The sequence below is a fragment of the Pararge aegeria genome, chromosome 12 (assembly GCF_905163445.1).
Source record: "Pararge aegeria chromosome 12, ilParAegt1.1, whole genome shotgun sequence".
Lineage (NCBI taxonomy): Eukaryota > Metazoa > Arthropoda > Insecta > Lepidoptera > Nymphalidae > Pararge > Pararge aegeria.
Window position 1 is genome coordinate 12646550 of NC_053191.1, and position 22749 is coordinate 12669298.

The 22749-nt window shown below is 34.8% G+C and overlaps 3 protein-coding genes across 3 annotated transcripts in view; 1 reads left to right on the forward strand and 2 right to left on the reverse strand.

The window, feature by feature from the left end:
- The first annotated feature begins 4548 nt into the window (after nt 1–4548).
- On the forward strand, nt 4549–5892 carry LOC120628081 (skin secretory protein xP2-like). Its single transcript, XM_039896292.1, has 2 exons — nt 4549–4643; nt 5332–5892. The coding sequence occupies exons 1-2, from the start codon at nt 4602–4604 to the stop codon at nt 5848–5850; spliced, it is 561 nt and encodes a 186-aa protein (XP_039752226.1). The 5' UTR covers nt 4549–4601; the 3' UTR covers nt 5851–5892.
- Nucleotides 5893–8832: 2940 nt separating this feature from the next.
- Nucleotides 8833–12048, reverse strand: LOC120628082 (uncharacterized HIT-like protein Synpcc7942_1390). Its single transcript, XM_039896293.1, has 2 exons — nt 11650–12048; nt 8833–9501 (listed from the first exon to the last, which is right to left on the reverse strand). The coding sequence occupies exons 1-2, from the start codon at nt 11971–11973 to the stop codon at nt 9340–9342; spliced, it is 486 nt and encodes a 161-aa protein (XP_039752227.1). The 5' UTR covers nt 11974–12048; the 3' UTR covers nt 8833–9339.
- Nucleotides 12049–14093: 2045 nt separating this feature from the next.
- Nucleotides 14094–22749, reverse strand: part of LOC120628332 (putative fatty acyl-CoA reductase CG5065) — a 30550-nt gene continuing 21894 nt past the window's right edge. Inside the window, exons 3-13 of the mRNA XM_039896654.1 lie at nt 20912–21028; nt 20445–20564; nt 20110–20235; nt 19440–19585; nt 18334–18446; nt 16802–16994; nt 15938–16084; nt 15758–15847; nt 15443–15607; nt 15188–15286; nt 14094–14798 (exon numbers count right to left, since the gene is read on the reverse strand). Of these exons, the coding sequence (XP_039752588.1) occupies nt 14636–14798; nt 15188–15286; nt 15443–15607; nt 15758–15847; nt 15938–16084; nt 16802–16994; nt 18334–18446; nt 19440–19585; nt 20110–20235; nt 20445–20564; nt 20912–21028 (1479 nt within the window). The 3' untranslated portion in view covers nt 14094–14635. The remainder of the gene's footprint in view (nt 14799–15187; nt 15287–15442; nt 15608–15757; nt 15848–15937; nt 16085–16801; nt 16995–18333; nt 18447–19439; nt 19586–20109; nt 20236–20444; nt 20565–20911; nt 21029–22749) is intronic.

Sequence of the window (22749 nt, forward strand, 5' to 3'; positions counted from 1 at the left end):
ACATGTTAGGCTATGGCCATTTTTACCCATTCACATTGGATTCTACTCGAATTCGTACCTGGACGCTTAAAGTGTTTTAACGGTACGTCTGTCGATAGTCCAGGTTAGACCAGAGAAAATTCAGAAATTGCCAATTCCCCTGCCTGCATAAAACCCGGAACCTCCCACTTAAAACCACAGCGCTAATAGCTGCTCTAAAATCGTTAAAATGTTTAGAGATTTATATACAATTGTAGACGCAACAATGGCACCATATTATTACGAAAATAATATCTGAACTCTTAAAACAATAGTGGCTGAAATCAATCGTATTTCATTCCGGCCAACTGTAGCCTATATGTATACCTTCCTAACGTTTTGACAACTTTAACCTTTCAAACATGTTCAAATCTATGTAAGGCGCACCAGCTTATCACTTGAGACGTAGTTAATATTTAGTCATTCTATTCCTCTTATTCAAATAACCAAACGCAGGCATTTAAACTGTTTGCATCTCACGAATCCATTGTAGTAGAAACTAAATTGACAACTCTCAACTAATCTTAAATTAGTGTTTTCGTAGAAAGCTTTTAAGACTTGTCAATTCAGTTCGGTTTAGAGATTTGTGCACAACAGTAATGTGCAAACAGGCACCAGTCTCTAGAATAGAGTATTTAATGCCCACCAAACTGCATTGGAACAACCTGGTGGGTCTATGCTCTTAGACCGTCTTTCCTGTGCCCAGCAAAGGGACAGCGGCTGCCGATGAGTTAAAATAGAGAGGAACGGAAAGACTAATACTCGTACGTGCTAAGCTATAAAATTTCGTTTGCTTAGGGATGCGATTTTAAGAGCTCTTGTATATTGTATTTTTAAAGTAGTTGTAACCGTTATTTGGAAGCTATTCATGTTTTGCGTTTAAATTAATTCTACTTGTTAACGTTCGCGCTGTCGCATTGTGTCTGGCTAAAATCCATAGACAACCCGTTTTATTTTTTGTTCCACAATAAGATAGTCCCTTGTCTGCAATCTCACCTGGTGCTAAGTAATGGTAGCGGGCTCACCTGTTAGGGATATTGCGGTTTCATTAAACCTACAGGTGCACCTAATCCGTTTTAACAACGCTTCGTACAGGAATGCTAAATCAAATTGAGGAATCCCGAATCCCGAAATGTTTTCTAAAATAACAAGGTCAAACTTCGCCATTCTCCTTTTCCGGGTCCTCCTATTTATACCGCCCAAGACTACAGCGCTGACCCACCAATGGGTTTACTACATTATAATTCGCTAAGAGTTTAAGATATATCCTTATTTTTTTGATTTTAGTCGATTGTTAATACGTAGGTATGTTTTCTTCTGCTTGATTTAGGCCGGAAACCAATCAACGTGCAATCACTTTATTATATTATTATTTTTTGTTATTTATTAACAATTTGTGAGAGTGTCACTTCTCTTACGATCATAATGGCAAGTGTAGCTCGCTGTTTCGGCAAAAAGTTTCCTTTGGGTAAAGAAACCAAAAAAAAAAAAAAGACAGTGCTGTCAGGCTTCATATTAATAATATTCAAACCCCTTTTAGAGCGACAGCGCGACGATTTATATTCCGATGTGGCCACAGCATTACAATAAAGATTAACCTATTTATTGCATAGATTTGCCAACAGTCTACATCTTATGTACTTATAAGAAATGAAATGTCCTTCTCTGCCGTCGACACATTAAAACGGATTTGATCTGATTAACAAAAAATGAAGTATAAAAACTTTGTAATAAAATTTTTATGGGTTTTTTATCTTTAGTATAATTGTTATTAATAAAATTGGGAATTTTGTTTTTAAAGTAAGTTACCAAACATACTTAATACATAGAATATAGGTACCTTTTCAGCTGTGATTTCATAAATAAACTACGATTCTATAAAAAATACAAATAGATAGATAAGTTTAATCTATAGAATTGTAATTTATTACCTAAATAATTATAAACGATTTTTGTATACTATTGTGTATTTTAAAATATTATCCATTATTTATTAAAATCATGATGTATTTTTAAAGCTTATTCTGTTGATCACAAATCTCTGAACTGATAACAAAGATATTTAAAAGTTTAGCCTTATTTTACTTGATATTAAATAATAAATGTGTTTTTAGTTTAACGTATCTAAATATATAATATATTTTGGTTTTTTAAACTATAGGGCCCGGCAATTATGTCCTGGCTCGAATAGTTAGTATAGAATGTTAGTGACGAAGCCCTGAATTCGATTCCCGGATCGGGCAGAAGATTGTAAGTTTGTAGTCCGTAGATAAATTTTTAGGCTGAGATCTATAGAGCGTACCCACCTGCACAGCGAAAGGTATTAAAATGTGACAGATTCATATATTGATCGAATACGTAACTTTTTCTTGTTTTAACGTTTTCATATTATGTACTGAACGCATTAAAGATCTCGGCCTTAACTTTGCGTTAAGAAAATGGAATCTTCTTGTCTTGGAGAGGACTTTTGAGTCAGTACTCCATATTATTGTTACTTACATATTTTATAGCCTGCCAACCGGCATATATGCAGAGTGGAGTCTTTCAGTTCTAAATTCCTCTCCTACGAGAGGGGTGATAATAAATTTTGGTTTAGTATTTTGTTTACAAAACGAAGTCTTATTATTTATATAATATTTAATTAATTAAGTATATTTAAATATTTAACAAGTGGTGAAAATAATTAGTGTCGTCGGTAGCGAGGGTGTAACGATAACTAATAACTTAATAAATTAATTAATTAATAAACATTGTACGGATGCCGTTTATTTGCGTTTTATTTCGTAGTTTGTAATGAACCGTTTTCGAGAAAGAGGTGAACCGCCGATTCCAGCTCGGATGGGCGTACGGGAAACTTCGTGACATCTTCTCAGCGGGCGATGGAGAGAGCTATGCTAGGAGTATCTCTACTTGATCAAATCAGAAATGAGGAGATGCGTAGAAGAACTGGAGTTAACGAAATAGCTCAGCGATTCGCGAAGCTGAAGTGGCAATGGGCCGCTCACATAGCTCGGAGAACCGATGGACATTAGGGTCTTAAGGTGCTGGAATGCAGCACCGCTAAACGCAGCGTAGGTCGGCCCCCAACTAGGTGGACAGATGACATCAGGCGATTCGCTGGAAGCCGCTGGAGGCAAGCGGCCCAGGACCGTGTATTGTGGAACTCCCTACAAAAGACCTATGTCAGCAGTGGACGTCGATTGGTTGAAATGATGATGATGAAAAAACCGTTATATTTATTATTTATATTAAAATGTTAGAACTTTATTACCCCTCAGATCTCGTTGATCCAAGAATGATGCATAATGTGTTTTTTTTTTAATATATATATTAACGATAGGCCAGCGCTTGACGACAATCATGCCCGTTAAAAAGCAATGATGAGGTCTAGGTTGGGGCACGCTTGTCTAGGAAAATCCTATTCACTCTAGCCTTGAAGGTACTCAAATTTACAGGAAACACAGTTGCAGGGAGGGCGTTTCACATCTTAGCGGCACGTATCAGAAACGTGGATAAAAAAACGTTTGTGTTTTTTTTAATCCACTACAAGTTAGCCCTTGACTGCTATTTCAATTGGTGGTAAGTTATGATGCAGTCTAAGATGGTAACGGGCTAGCCTGATAGGGGCCTGGCAGTTATATTAAAACAAATGTTAACGCCCGCCTTCCGGAGCTTAGTAGTGAAACTAACATTCCTGTACAAAGAAAGATGCGGTGCATAGCATTGGAACTAAGCTAATGATGGGGATTTTATTTTAAATTTCAATATTCATTTATTTTAAGTAGAACTAATATAAGCTTTTTTGAAACTTCAACTATGTTTGTTTGTAGTGATTCTACCAACGGATCGGAAAGCAGATTACAAATTTTGGGAATCGACACGATTTGAACTTGCGGCTCTCTATATAAGCTGCTTTCCCCATAGCAAGATACTGTAGGAATAACACGATGAAAGTACGAAACTAGACAGTAAACTGTCAATTTTTTCCGACTGCATAGGCTATAGCTAGTTTACTCGCTATGTAGTGTCTCTATATGAGACACTACATAGCGAGCGAGCCCACTGAAACTTAGGTACAATCCAATGTCACTCCTAGCAAACCTGTGGAATTCTTCAATTTTATCGATTCTTCGTTAATCATTACATTTTTATCAATCTTCCTCGCATTTAAAAATTAAAAATTTTTAGGTTAGGTTAGGACAATTCAAAATTGCGCAAACGGTTCGATACGTAGATTATTTTAATATTTAATTAGATATGTAACACATAAATCTTCTTACCCATAAGTTATCGCAACTCCTAGCAGACAAATTTCAGTGTTCCCTCATACGAAATACAAATTGATCAAGAATACATGATTAACTATTTTTATTTTTGTTTTGCAATATCCAGGTGTGTTATTCTATTTCATAATTTATAAATACTTATTTCAAAATCAATGTTACTATTTGAATTTCCATGTTAACAGAAATGTGTAACGGCACCACGCTGTCGGAAAAATTTGTATACACTTACAACATCGCGATAACACCGCAATATAGGCCAACGTTCCGACTGCGTCCTCACATACGACGCGCCTCGAAATGAACTGCATTATACTGATCTGCGTATTTTCTGTGCTGCAGGTAAGAATAAAATAAAATCCTCACTAATACTATATAACCGCGAAATTGTGTTCGATGGATCACGCTCTAACTAAGCCACCAAAGAGTTAATTGAAAGGACAGAGAGTAACATAGGCTGGTTTTTATCGCAGTAAAATAAACGGCTTCTACGGAATTTGTAAAAAAACCGTTTATATATAGGTAATATGTAGTTACCTGTTAGCACCTACGAGAAATGCGAGCATTACCTAGTGACTCTTGTCACTTCATTAGGTACGCGTCGCGTAAATTTATCTTTTTCGCAGGAAGGGCCAAATAGTATCGATAGTTACAGGTAGGTCTATCGTATAGGTTTGAAAAAAATATATTGATTTCGATAAAAAGTAGGTAGGTACCTACCTATCAGTAAGCAAAAATATTGTCGAACTTAATACTGTACTACTTTTCGGTGTTATGTGCATTTTTAATTAAAGAAATTTAAAATATCACTTGGTTTAACAATGACGGAAAATTCGTGAGGAAAGCTGCATGGCTCCATAACGTTTTGAATGGTGTGGCTTAAACCCTAGTAGGTAGTGATGATAGTACCTACAAGAAATGTGAACTGCGTGCGACCCACGGGTACAGCCCTCGCGTGGTGCACCTTTTGTTTAGAATAGCGCTTCTATAAATATATGTTTAAGACTATTAATTTCTATTTCATTCACAGCAAGCATTGTCACAATGCCTGCCTCCACCAGCGATAGACCTGCTTCTCCCCGCGTGCCCACCTGCAGCGAACTTACCCGCGTTGACTCCAGTGCTAGCTTCCACACTGTCAGCATCCATCGCGGCTACTCTACCCCCACTGCTAGAAGCAGCGTTACCGACTGTATTGACATCAGCTTTGACGGCCGCAGCGCCTTTGTTGGGTGCGGCTCCGTTGCCCTGTCCAGCAGCTCCGTTAGTGTTACCAGCGGCCCCTTGTGCGTTGCCAGCGACCCCTTGCGCGTTGCCAGCGGCCCCATGTGCTCCAGCTCCAATTTCTTTTGCGTTAGCTGCCCCAGCACCTTGTGCTTGCCCCGCCCCAATAACTTATGCTTGCGCTGCCCCAACGCCTTGTGCTTGCGCTGCCCCAGCACCAGCCCCATTGGTCTACGCTGCCCCAGCGCCGACACCTTGTTACGCTGCTCCAGCCCCTACGTGCTACGCATCAGCAGCACCGACTTGCCTATCTATATGTCTATAAGCACTATTCGTTTTGTTTGAAAAATAAATGTTCCGAACTCATTTTAAGTAGTTTTACTCCAGCTCTTCACATAATGTTACAATCTCTACTAATAAGGTATATGACAAATGCAATAAACATCAAGACTGATTGACGGCTTCCCTGGCGCAACGGCGAGTGCTGTGAACTTAGGTAAGAGGTCCCTGGTTCGATTCCCGGCACCGGATTTAAACGTACAATCCACTCTAAAAAAAATAAGCAAAATAATTTTTAAAATGTTTATTATTAATACCTAATTTATTTCCTTTGGTTACAGAATTTAACAATCACATTAAATTCTAAACAATATATAAATGACAGGGTGAATATTCTAAACATTTTTCTACAAAAAATATAAGAATGATACATCGCGTCACACAGTATCCCATAACCAACTTATTAAAAATACATTTATATTCATCTATAGATTTCTTTTTACTTTTCTTAAAATACGCAATCTTTTGATTACTTTTTAGTATAAAGTTTGTTTTTATGTAATGAAAATAAGTGCGTTAAAATACATACTATATAGTTATACTAAACAATGAAAAGATTGTTTACATTCTATTATAATATTTAAAAAAAAATAGAGGATATATACATAGTATATAATTTTATAAAGAAAAGAAACTTTTGCTCTGGAAGATATGAACACTGGTAAACAAATATCTAAACTAATGCAACTTGTATGAAATCTTTTAACTAAGTTTATAACTTTCATACTTAATTCTAACACCAAATTCTAAAATACCATAGTTTGTGACCAGAAGATAAGGCTTTATTAAACAGTGGCTAACCTATTTGGCGGCTATTTATGATGGTAATCTGGTTGTACGCAAACCCCAAACAAATAAATAATTCTATAAATATAGAAACGTCTCAAAAGATATTATTTATTTATAACCGAACTCCTTTAGGCTTCTTGCATAGTCTATATCAATGAAATATTTTTTACCTATACTTAAACACTTCAATAGTCTTAGACACATATACAGATATAATATTGTCAATAATGTTAAAGTATGTGCAGTCAGCCTTAGGATCGGAACATTACTGTACTTGTAAACAAATCTGTAAACTACATAAAACTGACAGATCTCAAAATAGGCTTATAAATTAACATTGTATGTTTAGGACTTTAATATAAAACACTGGTGCCAATTATTTTGCACACATCCACTTCAGATCTAGATATAATGCTGACGGTTTGTACAACGAAGCAAGCGAAAAGGATGCCACTACTTAACTGTCCTATTAATTTAGCGTAGTTTAGAGATTTATATACAATAAAATTGGCACCTTTGTGAAATTATAAACTTCTTACAATGTCAAATTAGTTTAAATCCTGATCCTGAATATTTATGGTACTTCAATCTAACGAAATGCATTTAATGCTCTGATTCTCTCTAATATTAACGCATCTCAACGAGTGAGATGCGTTAATATTAGAGAGAATCAGAGCTCAATACTAGTTATGTACAACCAAACCAACATCATAAAAAAACTATTTTTATCAAGACGTGACTAGAAATATTCGTTAAAGCTATTGTGTATTGGTTCATCAGACTGTTTGAGATTCTTATTCAGATAATAAAAGAGATTTTTAACATTTTCCATACCTCTACTTGTAAGATAGGTCTGGTTTTGTTGCACATAAATCTTTAAGCAAAACTAAATTGTCATGACTAATTAGAGTGCTATTCTTGTCACGGGGATACAGTGTGAAAGGGACAGATATACGTTTAGAACTGTCAATTTAGTTTAGTTTAGATAATTGTGTGCAACCAAATAGGCAACATTGTTAAAATATTGAGGCAGACATTAGGTATATTTGTCGCCTAATCTGAAAATAAGACTATATTAATATTTTAGACTTTTATTGCCTGGTAATAAAGAATACTTTCAGGTATTCAATACATTTATAGCTATTCCTTATAAATGTATTTAATAATACTTGTATTCATTTCATTTAAGTATTAAAATTATTTTGTAATATTTGGTATGAGCCACTAGTTTAATAAACCATATTAATGGATTCAAACTTTGGCATTTTTCTTTTGCTGGATACTTTATAAAAATATGTAATTACTTATTCTAATTTGGCTCAATATTGCACTAAGCACTACAATATCAAAAAACTCTAACTAATCAAAAAAAATAAGCCAAAACTTTTTTAAACTAAATTAAAAAAATGTTAATATAGACTACTACATTCATGGCATTTTTATGACACATTTATTTCGTCTTTGATGTTCTTTAACAATGCTATAGAACCATTAAATGGGCTTTAAAGATTAGGACCTACAGTCCGCTAATTTTATTTTTACAAAATAACAGATACTCACAGCATATGTTTAAAGAATTCCCTAGAATTTCTCTCCTACAATATTTGTTTGTACTGATGCCAGTGGGACATATCGATTTATAACTACATGGTTGACGTTCTTTGAAAAAAAAAATGGCGGACTGAATGCAATACAAGCTCCATGCAATAGTATATTATTCACGTAACGTATTTATTTACGCTAGAAACCTTTTTCTTTTTCGTTTTATTAAATATTATAAGAATAATAATTTAAACGAGCGATATTTACGTGGGTTTAATATAAAAACCTTTTCCTTATCTTTTGAAACACTATATAAACCGTTATAGTGATAAAAAATGGAATAAAGTACAAAAACTGCAATGTACGTAACTTTGATGCAATCTTTGCGATTGACGCAATTATCACTTCAATATCGTGTAAATTGCCAAGAGTAAGAAACATTTTTACCTCACATTTAATAAGCATAACCGATTGTATAGTGATACGACTTTACTATAACATAGAGTCGACACTATATCAGCCAAACCAAACTTCATAAAATCTTGCTCTTACATTTTAATTTCAAACAATTCATCGAAGTTTCTTTTTTAATTATGCTTGTTGTTTTATCAACTAAATGGCAACAAATATATTTAAATATTCCATTACTATATTTCTAAAGCATTCAATATGTCTCAAATAGTCAAATATATATAACATAGATATATATCAGGGTTATATATATATATATATAACATCAGAGCCCCCTCAAAATCTGAAGAAATAGTTGCCACGCCTTCGTTTATTTATTAGTGACGAGCTAAACCCAAGTGGTTCAGTCATAGCCCAAAAACATAAATAACTTTCGAGTTTCCGTTTATTCATACGGATGGTAAATTGAGGGATTTAGTATTTAACTGTTTGTATATCAAAGGGATTCTGAGCGATTTTTATATATTTGCCATGCTTTGCCAACGCAATTAATTTTTTTGACACACAAGTTTTTACAACAGACTGCAGGATATAAAAATAGGGAACGCATAAAATACCTCTGTTGAGACAAACGCTTTTTATGCTCTGAACTTGAATTTAATTCTAAAACTCTAACCCTGATATTAATTAATAGAACCTTGTTCTCCAGCTTCCCCAAATAACCTTAGTGTCCCTAGCCTGGTGGCCATTTCAATTGTCTTCCTCCCAAAACATGCAGGTGCAGATGATATACACTCTGAGCGCCGTGTACACCATTATTCACCACCAAGCGCCAACCCTGCGGAGCGCGTGCTGCCCCAAGAGAACGTGCAACCAGCATCAGGTGACCCAGAAGCTGTGGAAGTATAGTTTTTTTTTATTAGGATTCTCATTCTACTCTCAACTACATATCCTAAGATCCTGCATATTCCAAAATAAGATTTGAATATCTTATTATACTTTCATTCAAACTTTGAATTCTTTTACTATAAACATAAATAAATAAATAATTATATATCGCCTAAATCGCCATTTAGCCCCAAAGTAAGCGTAGCTTGTAACCAAACCAGGTTACTAAGATGACTGATGAATATTTTTTTATGAACTATATACATAAATACTTAGAATATAAACACCCAGACACTGAAAAACATTCATGCTCATCACACAAAAATTTTCCAGCAGTGGGAATCGAACCCACCGCCTTGGGCTCAGAAAGCAGGGTCGATGCAAACTGCGCCAATTGGCCATCAAAAGTCCAATTCTAATAGATTAACTCTCTAGTAGGTGGTTGGAAGCGGCGATAGCCCTGTGTTTCGGGGGGCAGAGTTTGAATCCTGGCATGTACCCCTAACTTTATAAAGTTATGTGCATATTAAGTAATTAAAATATCACTTGCTACAACAGTGTGGGAAAACATAGGGAGGAAACCTGAGATTTCTCCGTAATGTCCCAAAAGCGTCTGAAGTCCACCACATAATCAGTTTTACATCCCTACTAATATTTTAAATGCAAAAGTGTGTTTGTTTGTTTTTCCTTCCCTCAGACCTTAACCAAGCAACCAATCAAATTAGTTTTTGGCATAGTAAGTTGAGAGGTTGGAAAGTAATATAGACTACTTTTATCCCAGAAAAACAAACAGTTTCCATCGGATTCTTATAAACAGACGACAGCTAGTTACTTTAATAAGTTATTATGATAAAGAATTTTCCTCGTTAAGTTATTGCAACACGATTCAGAAATAAATATTTATTTTAATATCATCTATTAATCTGAATTGATTAAGGTGATCAGATGAGATATTAAAATTTGATTCAATAATCTTGTGCTATGCTGAGTACCATATCCATATCTTATTTACTTTCTTAATTTGTTGGTGAAATTATTTGAAACTAGCAGGACTATGTTAAGCATACAATCTATATATTTCATACATTGAGTCAGTCACAATTTTTCAACATAATGGCACAATCAAACCTGATTTTAATTTCACAAACACCTGATAACATTCCAAAGCATTTGCTAGTTGAATAATCATTAAAAATGACTCAGTCACTCAGGAATGTCCTTTGATAAACATCTCATCAAGTATTTATGGGTATAACACATTTTATAGTAATTGTATCACACTAATATGAGTCTTATCTTAATAGAGAAACAGATGGCAATTGTCTGATGGCTTTATCTTGTATTGTAGAGATTGTAAGAGATAAAAGGTTATTTTAATTAGTTATGCTTGAATTTGTTAATAGATAAATTTGATTTTAGACTTGTTCAGCCGAAATTTTATTTTATTTCTTGTATATTAATCAAGTTCTAATCCACCTTCACACGTAACCTGTTAGGTTTTCAGCTAACAAAGTTATGAAAAAATGTGTTATAACTAGTTGATTCTTAACTACTAGTCACTTGCAGACAGATTAAGCTGGCCCATGTATATATGGAACATTTTTGGAAATGTACATGAACTTTATCAAAATAAAGTATTAAGTATACTTTATATAGGTGGCAGGATAAAGCTAGTTTTCCACCTACCTAGCTGACCAAATACACTGTACCCACTATTATTTTTATTCAATCCTAACTTTAAAACTCTGTCAAAGAAAATGTTACTTCCGCTAATTAATATCAAATGCTGAGGCCTTCTCTTTTGCTTAGGATAGTTATAAATAACAGAGTTTGCTAAGGAGAGTGCTTAGAGCCAGTAGCCACTACTATTCTAATGCAGTTCAACAGGTGATTCTTATTGAAATGAAGCATCAACTCACACAAAATGCACAGTTTAATGTTCAGTTAGACAATTCCATTTGTTTTTATCTCAGTGTTGTTTATGTATATGTAACTTCGGATGAAAAGTCTTTTATTTTGTACCAATAAACTAGCTGATGTAATTCGTGTATTACCTTGGATAAAAAGTATCTCGGAAACGATGAACTATGAATTAAAATGACCTCGAAACAGTTTGTATAAAAAAGTATTTTTATTAAAAAATGTCTCAACAAACCTCCTTATCATTGGTTTCGCTGTCTTGCAAAGTCGTGATTTTTCTCTTCGGTATGACGAGAAAATGTACCGGAGCCTGCGGGGCTATATCGTTGAACGCCAGGCAAAGGTCATCCTCGTATATTATGTCTGCTTTGAGCTCTTTGGATATTATTTTGTCAAATATAGTACCAGTAGAAGAATCGGCCGATTGCGCGCGTTTCACTTCATCACTATACGGCCTTCTTACGGCTATAGCTGCACCTCTAGACAAGTCGTATATATTTGTAGGATAACTCTTCCTTATTCGAAACTTTAGAGCACGTCGGAAAACTTTATCAAACATTTTTCTATTTAAAAAATCAAGTAGCAATACAAAACGCACTCAAATCAAATTCAACTTTCAAACGCGTTACGAAAATATTCCGTATTGTTTTGAATTTGACACTTGTCTTTTGACAGTGACGTTTACTCGCATTCCAATCTATTTTTTTAATGACCTCACAGCCGTAGATACTTGCTTCTTAAGTTTTTTTTTCACATGGCAGCATAAAGAAAGTAATGTTATTGAACTTTAAGATTCAAGTTCAATAACATAATTTCGGTGGTTTCGAGGAGAAGTATTTTTGATAGTTTAGTGATAAATATGATGTGTATGATGGAATTATAAACAAGTGCTGAAGATCCATCTAAATATTATTTTTATACTGGAAAAAAAATAGTTCTCTCGCGATTTGTAAACGCGAATGAAAAACACAGACAGCAGTTAGTTCCGTAGTATTTACAACTGATTTGTTCATTAATAGCCTCGACGTAAGCACGGTAAATAGGTAAATATTTAAGGCCTATCTTATGTAATAAATATGCCGTACTCCCAACGAAAGTGTTTCTTTGGCTCCCCAACGCCACGCTGCGAGCTGGGCAGATCGCAGAAGATGGTAATAATAGCACAAAGCACACTAATAAACGTTCACCGTTATATTCCCCTAGTCGCCTCGTACGACACCCTTGGAAATAGGAGGAACAGCAACTGGGGCATTCTACTTGCACGAGCTGTTTGTGATGCTACAAGCTGATGAAAACGAGTCATAGTGATCGCTATGTGTCGATAGCAGTTTTGAAGCGATAGATTGCTGCGATCTGCGTGCAATCGATTGCTGCAACGGGTTGCTTCTGAATGGGAATCTTAACCACGCTCATAAAAATTAGCGTCTAAATTTCGGAGCCTTATCTAAGTTATTACATTTGGCCATTGTTCTGATCTTTCATAGATAATATCTTTGCGCATGCAGCACAATGCTGAGCTGGCTCTTCTTTCTAAGTAGTGAGACACATAACATTAGTGCTGTCATTAAATATTGTTATTTGTGGCGCAATGTGCCTATAAATATTTTTTTCTTCTTTCCTTCTTTATTTGAATTTGGTTTCCAGATTATGAGGTTCTGTTTTATATTTCTGGGTGTTTGGACCAAATAAAGCACGGAATAATCGTTAAAAGTCTTCCAACCCACTGGGCAGTGTGACAATGATAAGCTCAGATTGATGATATGATATTTAAAGGACTTCAAACACGGCAGCTAAAATATAAAGATGTATATTATAGCACGATACATCTTTCCATACATACATCGATACGAAAATATACATTTATATTTCGATACATCTTAATACATCTCAATACATTTCCGTATATTACTAAACATCTCTCTTCGAAAGGATGTTCAAAATGTTTATGTGATAGACAGAGACAGAAATAGTACAGTCTTTAGGTACAGTCAGTCAGTCTGTTGTTGTGTTAATTAGACTATGAAGTTCGAAAAACGTTGATCTTGACTCCCGGAAGTAATCCGTCTGATTATTCATTATTTTAAACTCTTATTCTCTTTAATTAGATTTAAACTCTCCGGAATTATTCTTGCATTTTATGTGATTTTCAATTCACACATAATCGCAATCTGAATCATCTTCTGATGAACTATCTAGTAAATCTAGTAATACGTTGTATATTAATAATAATGTTGTGTGAACCACTCTTGGTTACTACACAACACAAACACACACAAGCTACGCTTACTTTGGGACTAGATGGCGATGTGTGTATTGTCGTAGTACCTATATTTATTTATTTATTAAAAATACCAACACCTGTATAACACCTTAACAGCTGGATAATGCTTCAATCGAGACCTATACCAATGGAATGCAGATAAAGATACATTACATTACCTGTTGTGTGTGTGTGATACGTCAAGATAATTTAAAGCTATACATCCCAGGATGTAATGTACATTAATATACATTATAGCTGCCATGTGTGAAGTCCTTAATTATTTTACCTTATTTAAGAGGTGGGTAAATAAAATTATTAGGTTAATTATTATTCATTTAATGATATATTTTATGAAAGCAATAGTTACTTTCTTTTTAATAAATTATATTTACAATAGAATATCATAAATACCCACTACCAACATCATTTCAAGTTTCGATACAAAAGTTTCTTAATAATAACTTAAATACGTAGCTTACCTATAAGTGCGTAATTTACATGACTGCAATGTATGAAATAGTATAAAAAATATTCTTAAACAATATAATTATTGATAGTCTTACAATAAAATGTATTCCTAGCAACTCTTGCACAATTACGTATATTCACATTCTTGCACAATTTACGTTAAAAATCACAATGTCTTGCTACCAGGGCCGGAGCCAGGAAGATATTTCGGGGGGCACTTAATAATAACCAAGAAAATATATTTCGACAAAAGTATAAATTAGCAATACATAGAACGTGGAATCCAATTAACATATCACAGATCTAAAAAAAAATTGAAAATATTTTAGTATAAACCTACAAAAAGAAAAATGTGTTGGTTAGGACATTTTGGAGGGGCTCTCCCTACGGCCTGGCGAATAACTCCTTAATAAATAAATATTCCTAGGCGGTTCATTTTCTGTTGTATTTTGTACGCATATTATATTAACTCCTATTATATTTGCCTCTTTCATGCAATACCACCTATCACATGATTGAAGGTGGTAAATAAAAGAGAGAACAAGAATCGAAGAGTTCCGTAAACAACATCTCTTACGGACTTATTTTGTATCACAAGCCTGAAGAGCAGAATCATCACGAAGAATTGGACACATTTGTGTAAATAATACATTCTGTAAAAGAAAACGAAAAATTTTAGTACATTTTCTACTTACAAACATTTACTTTTAGACAAACATTTTTATTTTAGTACAGCTAAAAGTTGTGTTAAAGGGAAAGCTGACTGACTTTAGATTATCAATATGTAGTTCTAACAAATGGACGGATTGAGATGATATATTGCATAAAAATTCTTATTATTGACTCAATATGGGACAAAACAAGGGTTAAAAAATTGGATAATAATAGAACTGAACGTGAGCGAAGCATCGGGCATAATCTAGTCTATTTATAATATATATTTGATAAAGGATGATATAGGACTTATTAAGTCATTAAAATATTTTGATTTTTACAATGTAGCACTTTTAGTCAATAAAACCTCTTTACAAATGCAACTGACCTGTCAACGTGTCGCTTCGCCTCTGCGATATCTTGGTCTTTTTCTTTCAGCAAATATTTCCTAGTGCCTTTTATAAAGTTTTTGTATTGTTCAGTCCAGCTAAAATAAAAATATTAATAATAAGTATAATAGTTTACATATTTTATGTACCAATTACATAATAGAGACCAGTGAAAAAAATGAAAAATGAAAAATTATTTAAAACCTGTCAGATGTTCTCTGAATGTGTCTAGTCTGGTAAAGAAGTTCACTTACTCAATAGTTTTGGGATCCAAATTGTATATGGCAGCATCGCTTGGTGAGAGTCGATCCTTTAGTTTCGTTACATTCTCAGTCTTGAATTGCCATTCACGCAGCGCGAAGAAGGCGAGAACATCATCCATGGCACGCATTTTCTGTTCAGCAGTTATTAGACTAAGCCTGCAAATGAAAGTAACGTTAAAATTAATGAGTGTTATAATAAATATTCGAGTGTTGTTATAAAATTGGTCACTCATTATGGATAAGCCAGAGATGATCTAGAATGTGAATCTTTAATATAAAAATTGATGATGCTGTAGCTTTACTTACTTCATTTTGATTCCGAATGTTCGAATAATATACTCAGCAAGGTGAAGTGGAATTGTCTGTAGGAAAAACTGCAGCATCTTATGAACATATCTGAAACAAAAAAACTGAACATTACGTCTGTTCATATAATCAAAGTACAACGTAAACAAAGCCCTGAGCGTAAAAGAGTGGGTAACTTACCGATTCTCCACTCCAGATCCACTGGGATACCACAGGCAGTTATCTAATGGAAAGCGAGGTAGATAGTGTTTAAGTGCTTTCTCAAACTCTAGCCATGTTGTAGGATTCTCGTACGTACTGCAGTTGTAGACACGGACTTCTGGAAGCCTGTAATAAATGATAATTCACCAATATTGTTTAATTTATTTTGAAAGAGTTACATAAAACATATTATTAAAAGAACAATATTTTGACAAATGATTCACCCAATTTATAATTTATCATTAGGTATGTAGCGAAAAGATGGTACTGATTTTAGTTTGCCTGTAGATTTTAACTAAAATCAGCGTTGCAGTAATTCTAAATACTGACGCAACGTGTCATTACTATTACATTTTTTTATGTTTTCGATTTTATTCCTGTCAATTTGTGACCTATGCTTATGGTACGCAAATAAACTGTCATTTTCATATGATGTCAATGGTGCCAAATTTAAATAACCGGGCCAGCGAAATAGGTTTAATTTACTATTTATGAGTCTGTATGTGAGAGTATCAAATAATCGGAAATGATTGCGTTCTGTCAAAATTGGGTGACTAGTCGTGATGGTGGTAGGCAGAGATTTAAATAAATTTTGTAAGAAACAAAGTTTTTTTAAAAAAGATAAAATAAATAATTAGCCCGTAAATATCTTCCTATTATCATTGAGTAATTAAAACTGCATGTTTAATATTTAAGCTGTAAATAATCAAAAACCCGAGGGGGTGAAGGCACTGAAACTGTAATACAAGGTTTCTTAGTTTAGCTTCAGAAGCTTGTGATAAAATAATTATTTAAGATTTCAATCCTATAAAATAAGAAAATAAAAAAAGACTCAATACTGACTTGTCTACTGCAGTTTCCCATGCTACAGCCAGCAGAGTATCAATAGCAATATCCACCGGCAGTAGGTCAGCTCTTGCGTTGGGCTTCCTGCAAAATACGTGAAGGAGACCCTTGCCGGCTGCAGCGATGACGCCACTCGGACCATTGAGGTTCTCGATCCATCCGGGGAAGGGATGGCGGAGTGAAGAAATCACTATAGATAAAACAAAATTCTGATACTATTATTTATTCATAACATACTAGCGTACCCAGCCAGCTTCGCCGGGCTAGATTTTGCTTTATTTTATTTAAACAATAAACTTACATCATTAAATTTTTAATTTAAGTCTCATAATATATTAAATCATTTATTTCTCTCCGTATTCATTCTCTTCTATTCTCTTCTCGAGCGGGTGAAGATCATTATCTACACCCATGTACACCCAACAATAGAATATCATCATAGTAAATAAAAGCTGTGTTTGACAGTTCAAAAATAGGAATGCTCCGATCGTCACCAAACCTTACAGAATTACTCGCCAGGTCAATCCGGAGATTCCCTGAAAGTTTTATAGAAATCGGTCCAGCCGTTTCGAAGCCTATACGGAACATACCCACACACTTTCTCTTTTATATATATGTATATAGATGTCGGTACGCCTACTCAAGGATCTATCAATATATATATATAAAAGAAAGTTATGTTAGTTATACCATTTATAACTCAAGAACGGCTGCACCAATTTTTATGATATTTGGTTTTTTGGATTCCTCTTAGACCGGAATAGGATAATAAGTATTAAAATATAACATGCTAAAAAAAAATTATCCGCGGTGCGAAGTTCACCGGGACAGCTAGTCTGTTAATAGAAGAATTTTACCTAAATCTTACGTTAACATTTGTTCCATAAACTTTTTGGAATTCATATTTGGGAATTTATTTTTCGAACCTCATCAATCATGATTGTGTTACTGCTGGACAAAAGCAGGCTCAAATCAATTCCTCCATAGGCAATAAGGGCATAGCTCCCACAAAGCTGAACCATTAGGCGGTGTTGTACTTTGACCAGCGATATACATGGCTTTAACTATGACTATCACATGCATAGAAATCTTAATTGTTATTAAATTTTAATTATGGTCACATGTTATTTATATAAAACCAGGTCAGGCGGCTTAACGTGCCTAGGAAAGATCACGCCGCTTTCGTATTCAAAGGATTGCAAACCCTATAATAACAATTTTTGGCCCAAACCTGGTGTCAAACCTGTGAATGGGTCATGCTAACCATTGGACTAACGACGCAGTAAACTTAACTCTCTTTACAACCACACATTATTATGTTTATACTAAGGTCATCTTGTTGTCCGAAATCAAGGTGCCAAAATAGATTAGAATCACAAATGGATTTCTAAGTTATATGTTTAGTATCATATAGCCTTGCAGTTTCTAGTAGGTAGCTATAATATGTTGCCAAATTATGTTTTGATGTGAGTTTGTTACCTTGAAATTAGGTCACGAGAACTAACGATATAAATAGTTTTTGTTATTACCTATGGTAGGTCTAAAGATAGCGATGGGATAATTTTTATGGGTCCTACTTCGCACTGCTTCCTCCGCCATTGCCTTTGTGAATGTGTATGTGTTGGGCTTGGGCTTTATATACCTGAATAGAAAGACATTCGTTACTATACGGTGGGTACAAAATAGTGATAATCATATAAGTCTCTGTTAATAAATTGACAAGCCGTGATAGCCCAGAAAGTAGGGGCTCGTCTTCACTTTCGGGGGCCCGAGTTCGAATACCAGCACGCGCCTCCAACTTTTCTAAGTTATGTGCGTTTTAAGTAATTAAAACAACACTTGTTTCAACGGCAAAGGATAACATCGTGATGAAACCTGCATGCCTGAGAGATCTACATAATGTCCTCAAAGGCGTGTGGAGTCCACCAATCCGCACTAGGCCAGCGTGGTGGACTACGGCCTTAACCCCTTCTCATAGTGGGTTGATGGGTGCTATCGTTTTCCAGGAAATACAATGTGAAAAGGATAGCACTACATATAGACCAGTTAATTTAGTTGAGTTAAGAGTTTTGTGAAAAACCGAATGTTTACCTTAAAATAGTGCTATTACGAGTCAAAAAGAATAGCCTATTGTCCTTTTTAAAATGCTTACAGTTAAAAAGAGACTTTTAGAGCTTTACAAATATGCGTGACACGAAGTCGGAATAATATTTTATTACGCTTTGTCATTTGAAGTAACAAAACACAAAACACTGTGTAGCTTTTTAGACGTTAAATTAGAGAGAGGGAGAAAGATTTTTATACAACAGTGTTCACCAAAATCTCTACTCAGTCCACTAGGATCCTAGTTATATAATCATTACAGCTTTACTGTATCAAACAAAGAAGCTCTGCCTTACTTAGATTTTTTGAACTACGCAACGGATTCTATTAATGCAATTTTTAACAATAGATAGTGTGTCATATTATGTCGTTAACATGTATATTATAGTATGTGTATGTACATTGTAACGAACATATTTCTGTGTGTTTACATTGCAAACGCTGGCTAAATCTTACGAGACACATCCAATTAATGCACTAAGTAATATAAGCACCTGTGTGTATAACTGATCCGCAATCAGGTATAACTTACTGTGGTGTTATACTGGAAAGAAGTGGTGTCGGTACAGCATCTACCAACGCAAGCAGACGTGGAAGTGACGCTGGAGCGGGGTACACCTTCTCTTCTACGGTATTCAGCTCTGGGTTGCTGTAGGCTGTAGATACGTGGATGAGGGCCTGGTAGGCAAAAAAAACTTGAATATATATACTATTCATAATTTAATACGCTTTATGTTTGCTTGTTTGTTACCTATATTCCGTTTAACTACTACAGAGAACTATACGAAGTTTTGCACAGAGTTCACTTAAATCTGGAGATTTCAAATGACACGAACCCGCGATATTTCAGAAATAAACTTTGTTGCAAATGGTTTTATGTCGTGCCATTTAGCATGATGAAAGATTGCATCCTGAAGGCAGACCTTATGGACTGACTGACTATTTTGTAGCACGGCATAACATGAAATTGAAACCAACTGGCATGAAGTTGCAGGATAGTAGTCTAATATGAAAATCAAACTTTTTAAGCGAAGAATTCCACTTGGTAGTAATTCTTTTTTATTGAATTCGATTGCAACATCATTAAGCGTGGTAAACTAAGTAACTACGGCATCGAATCTGAACACGTTATCTTGCAGTTTGTTAAAGTGGACTTAAAGTCCTTTCAAGATTATGAGAGCGTTCAAAGCCATATCCTTTACCTGTAAATTAGGAAGAGTATCGCAAAGATCCATTATTCGTATAATTGACAACACGTTCTGTTCCACGGCTGTTGACAATAGCTCATCGAATTTCAGTGTTGCTGCAGAGTGGAATACAATGGACACCTGAAAAAATGAAACCAAAATTTAAAAAAAAATTAAAATCTAATTTATAAAAATAATTTTTTAAACATTTATAGATTGCTTGATCATGTGAAACTTCTACTATTTGCGAGAATATGTGTTTATTTCTATGATGAAAATGTAAACTTCCAAGTTCATGACACTGCATCTTTAAATCATATTACCTAAGTATAGATTGTATCTAAAATTACCTCCTGCAATTGTTTAAGTGACTGTGGAGCTATGCCAAGTCCTGGTTGTGCGACGTCTCCCGGAATCATGCATAGTTTGTCTAATTGTGCAGGATGTGTTTGGCGAACGACATCGAATACCTGGAACAAATAAGCGTAAAAGTAATCTATGCAGCCGAAGGTAAATAGAAAATAAAATGTCAGGGTTTTATGGAACTTCAATGCCTACCTATATTCTATGCACCAGATCTACGTTTTTTCTGACATTTTTCCTAGACGATGATGACGGAATTACCTCTAGCATAGACAAAATAATGTGATTCGCTTACGTTTCAAACGCAAATGAATTATCAATCTTTAGTCTGGTAGCCCAGAGCTCAGATTTAAACCCCCCCCCCCCCCTAGATCCGGGACTGCAACCCCCCGCATTTAATGTTTTCGGTTCAACAGAATATATTATTCAGCTGCATATTAAAGCGTTTTTTCACCTGTGACTGTTTAAGTTGCTGAAGGCGTTTTTCTGGAGCGATACCCTTCTTTTGCCTCATTAAGAGATGCAGCCGACCGATGTCTGGGCATGTTGACAACAGCCTTTCTACCAATACCTGTGAAAAAAAAAGTAGATAGATAAATTCTTTATTGCACACAGGGATAAAGAAAATAATAAATATTGGAAACAGAAATACACGAAAAATAAAAATGCGCAAAGGTGGTCTTATCGCTTTAAGCGATCTCCTCCAGACCATTAATGAAAGATGAATTTTATACATTGTTAAGTCAACATCTCCTGCGGATGCTACGGTTTCGGAGCGAAACGTGCGTAGAGGGCACATTGCCGAAGATCCGTTTAGTGTGGAGTAAAGGGATTGAAGAAATTCTAAATAACACCACACACATTCTCCTGCTTTTCGCGGACTATAGCAAATTAAGCTTAATTTTGATAATATATCATGGATTTCCGCAAAATAACGCCTGCTTCTATCCAATACTTAATGAAAGAAGAAAATTATTGTGCAAACGGGATAGTGCAATATTTTAAAAATATGTGATAACATAAACTACATCAACTACATATAACAATAATACATAATAAAGTAATAGGAGATAACATTAAATTTAACTATTCAATTTCTTTTTTCCTCTCCGAGCATAATGCACGGGTTGAAATAATATCTAAGTAATATACGTGTAAACGGGGTAAACTTCTTCTCTTCCCTGTTACCGTGCTAAGCTGGTGGACAAGTACTCTTTGTCCCTTTGGTAGTGGATATAATCAGGATGATAAATTTTTTTGTCTCGCGCTTATGCTAATCTCCTAAGCCGTGCAGCGCTGCAAAATTAATCGGCTAATGATGACCCCTTGAAGCAACTATGCCTCAATCACAGGATAAAGAACGTACAGAACTCGAGGGTTCTGAATGAGTTCGGCCACTATTATATGCAGTGCATTGTGTCCCAAAAGAGTAAAAACGCCCCGCGCACGTCTCACACGCGTCATCAACAACAATCACAACCGCGGAAAGTTGCTAGCTCACAAATTTCTCCAATTTTCCCCATTTTAGGGTAAAATTATACAACAAAAGAGGTAAAACAATTACTGTCAACGTCTAAATGAAATGAAGTGACTAACCGACTGTTCGGGAAACACTACTAAGATGAAATGATTTTTGATGCTTGAATATTAGTCCCGTACACGGTTTCTGTATGTTGAAATAATGAATTAATGAATTTACTTTCATTGCACACCACAAAAAGTACATACAAAAAGAAAAGTATAACAAAACAACGTATAATTCTGAGGCCTCAATAAGCATTTTACCAGGGACACATGAAAGGTTAGAAAGTGAGACGGTTTAGTATAAGGGTATTCGCTATTATCGTTATACTTATAAGGATATGTTTTCATCAATTCAATTCTTAATACTGACTTACAAAAACTATCAGTAAGAAGGTACTCATAGCATCAAAAACAAGGAAAAGATTGAGAAAAATGAGCGCCTTTCTTCTATATTATGAACATTACCGTTATGGTTGACAATCAAACTATTAAGAACACCGTAATTATTGCTTGGTGTCAACTCGTCAAAATAAAAGGCCTTCATAACTTGGATTTCCTTGTTATAAATTATTATTGATCGTATCATCTTTAATAACGGCTGGTTATTCATATTAACTTGAAGGTTAATTATTGTAAATCGTTTAAAGAAGTCAATATCAGGGCCTTTGTTAAGGGCCACAGGGGTCGTGGCCCTTAACAAAGGCCCTGATATTAAGCCCTTTGCTTTTGAAAGTAAATGTAAGTTTCAATAATAAAATGGTTTGGAAA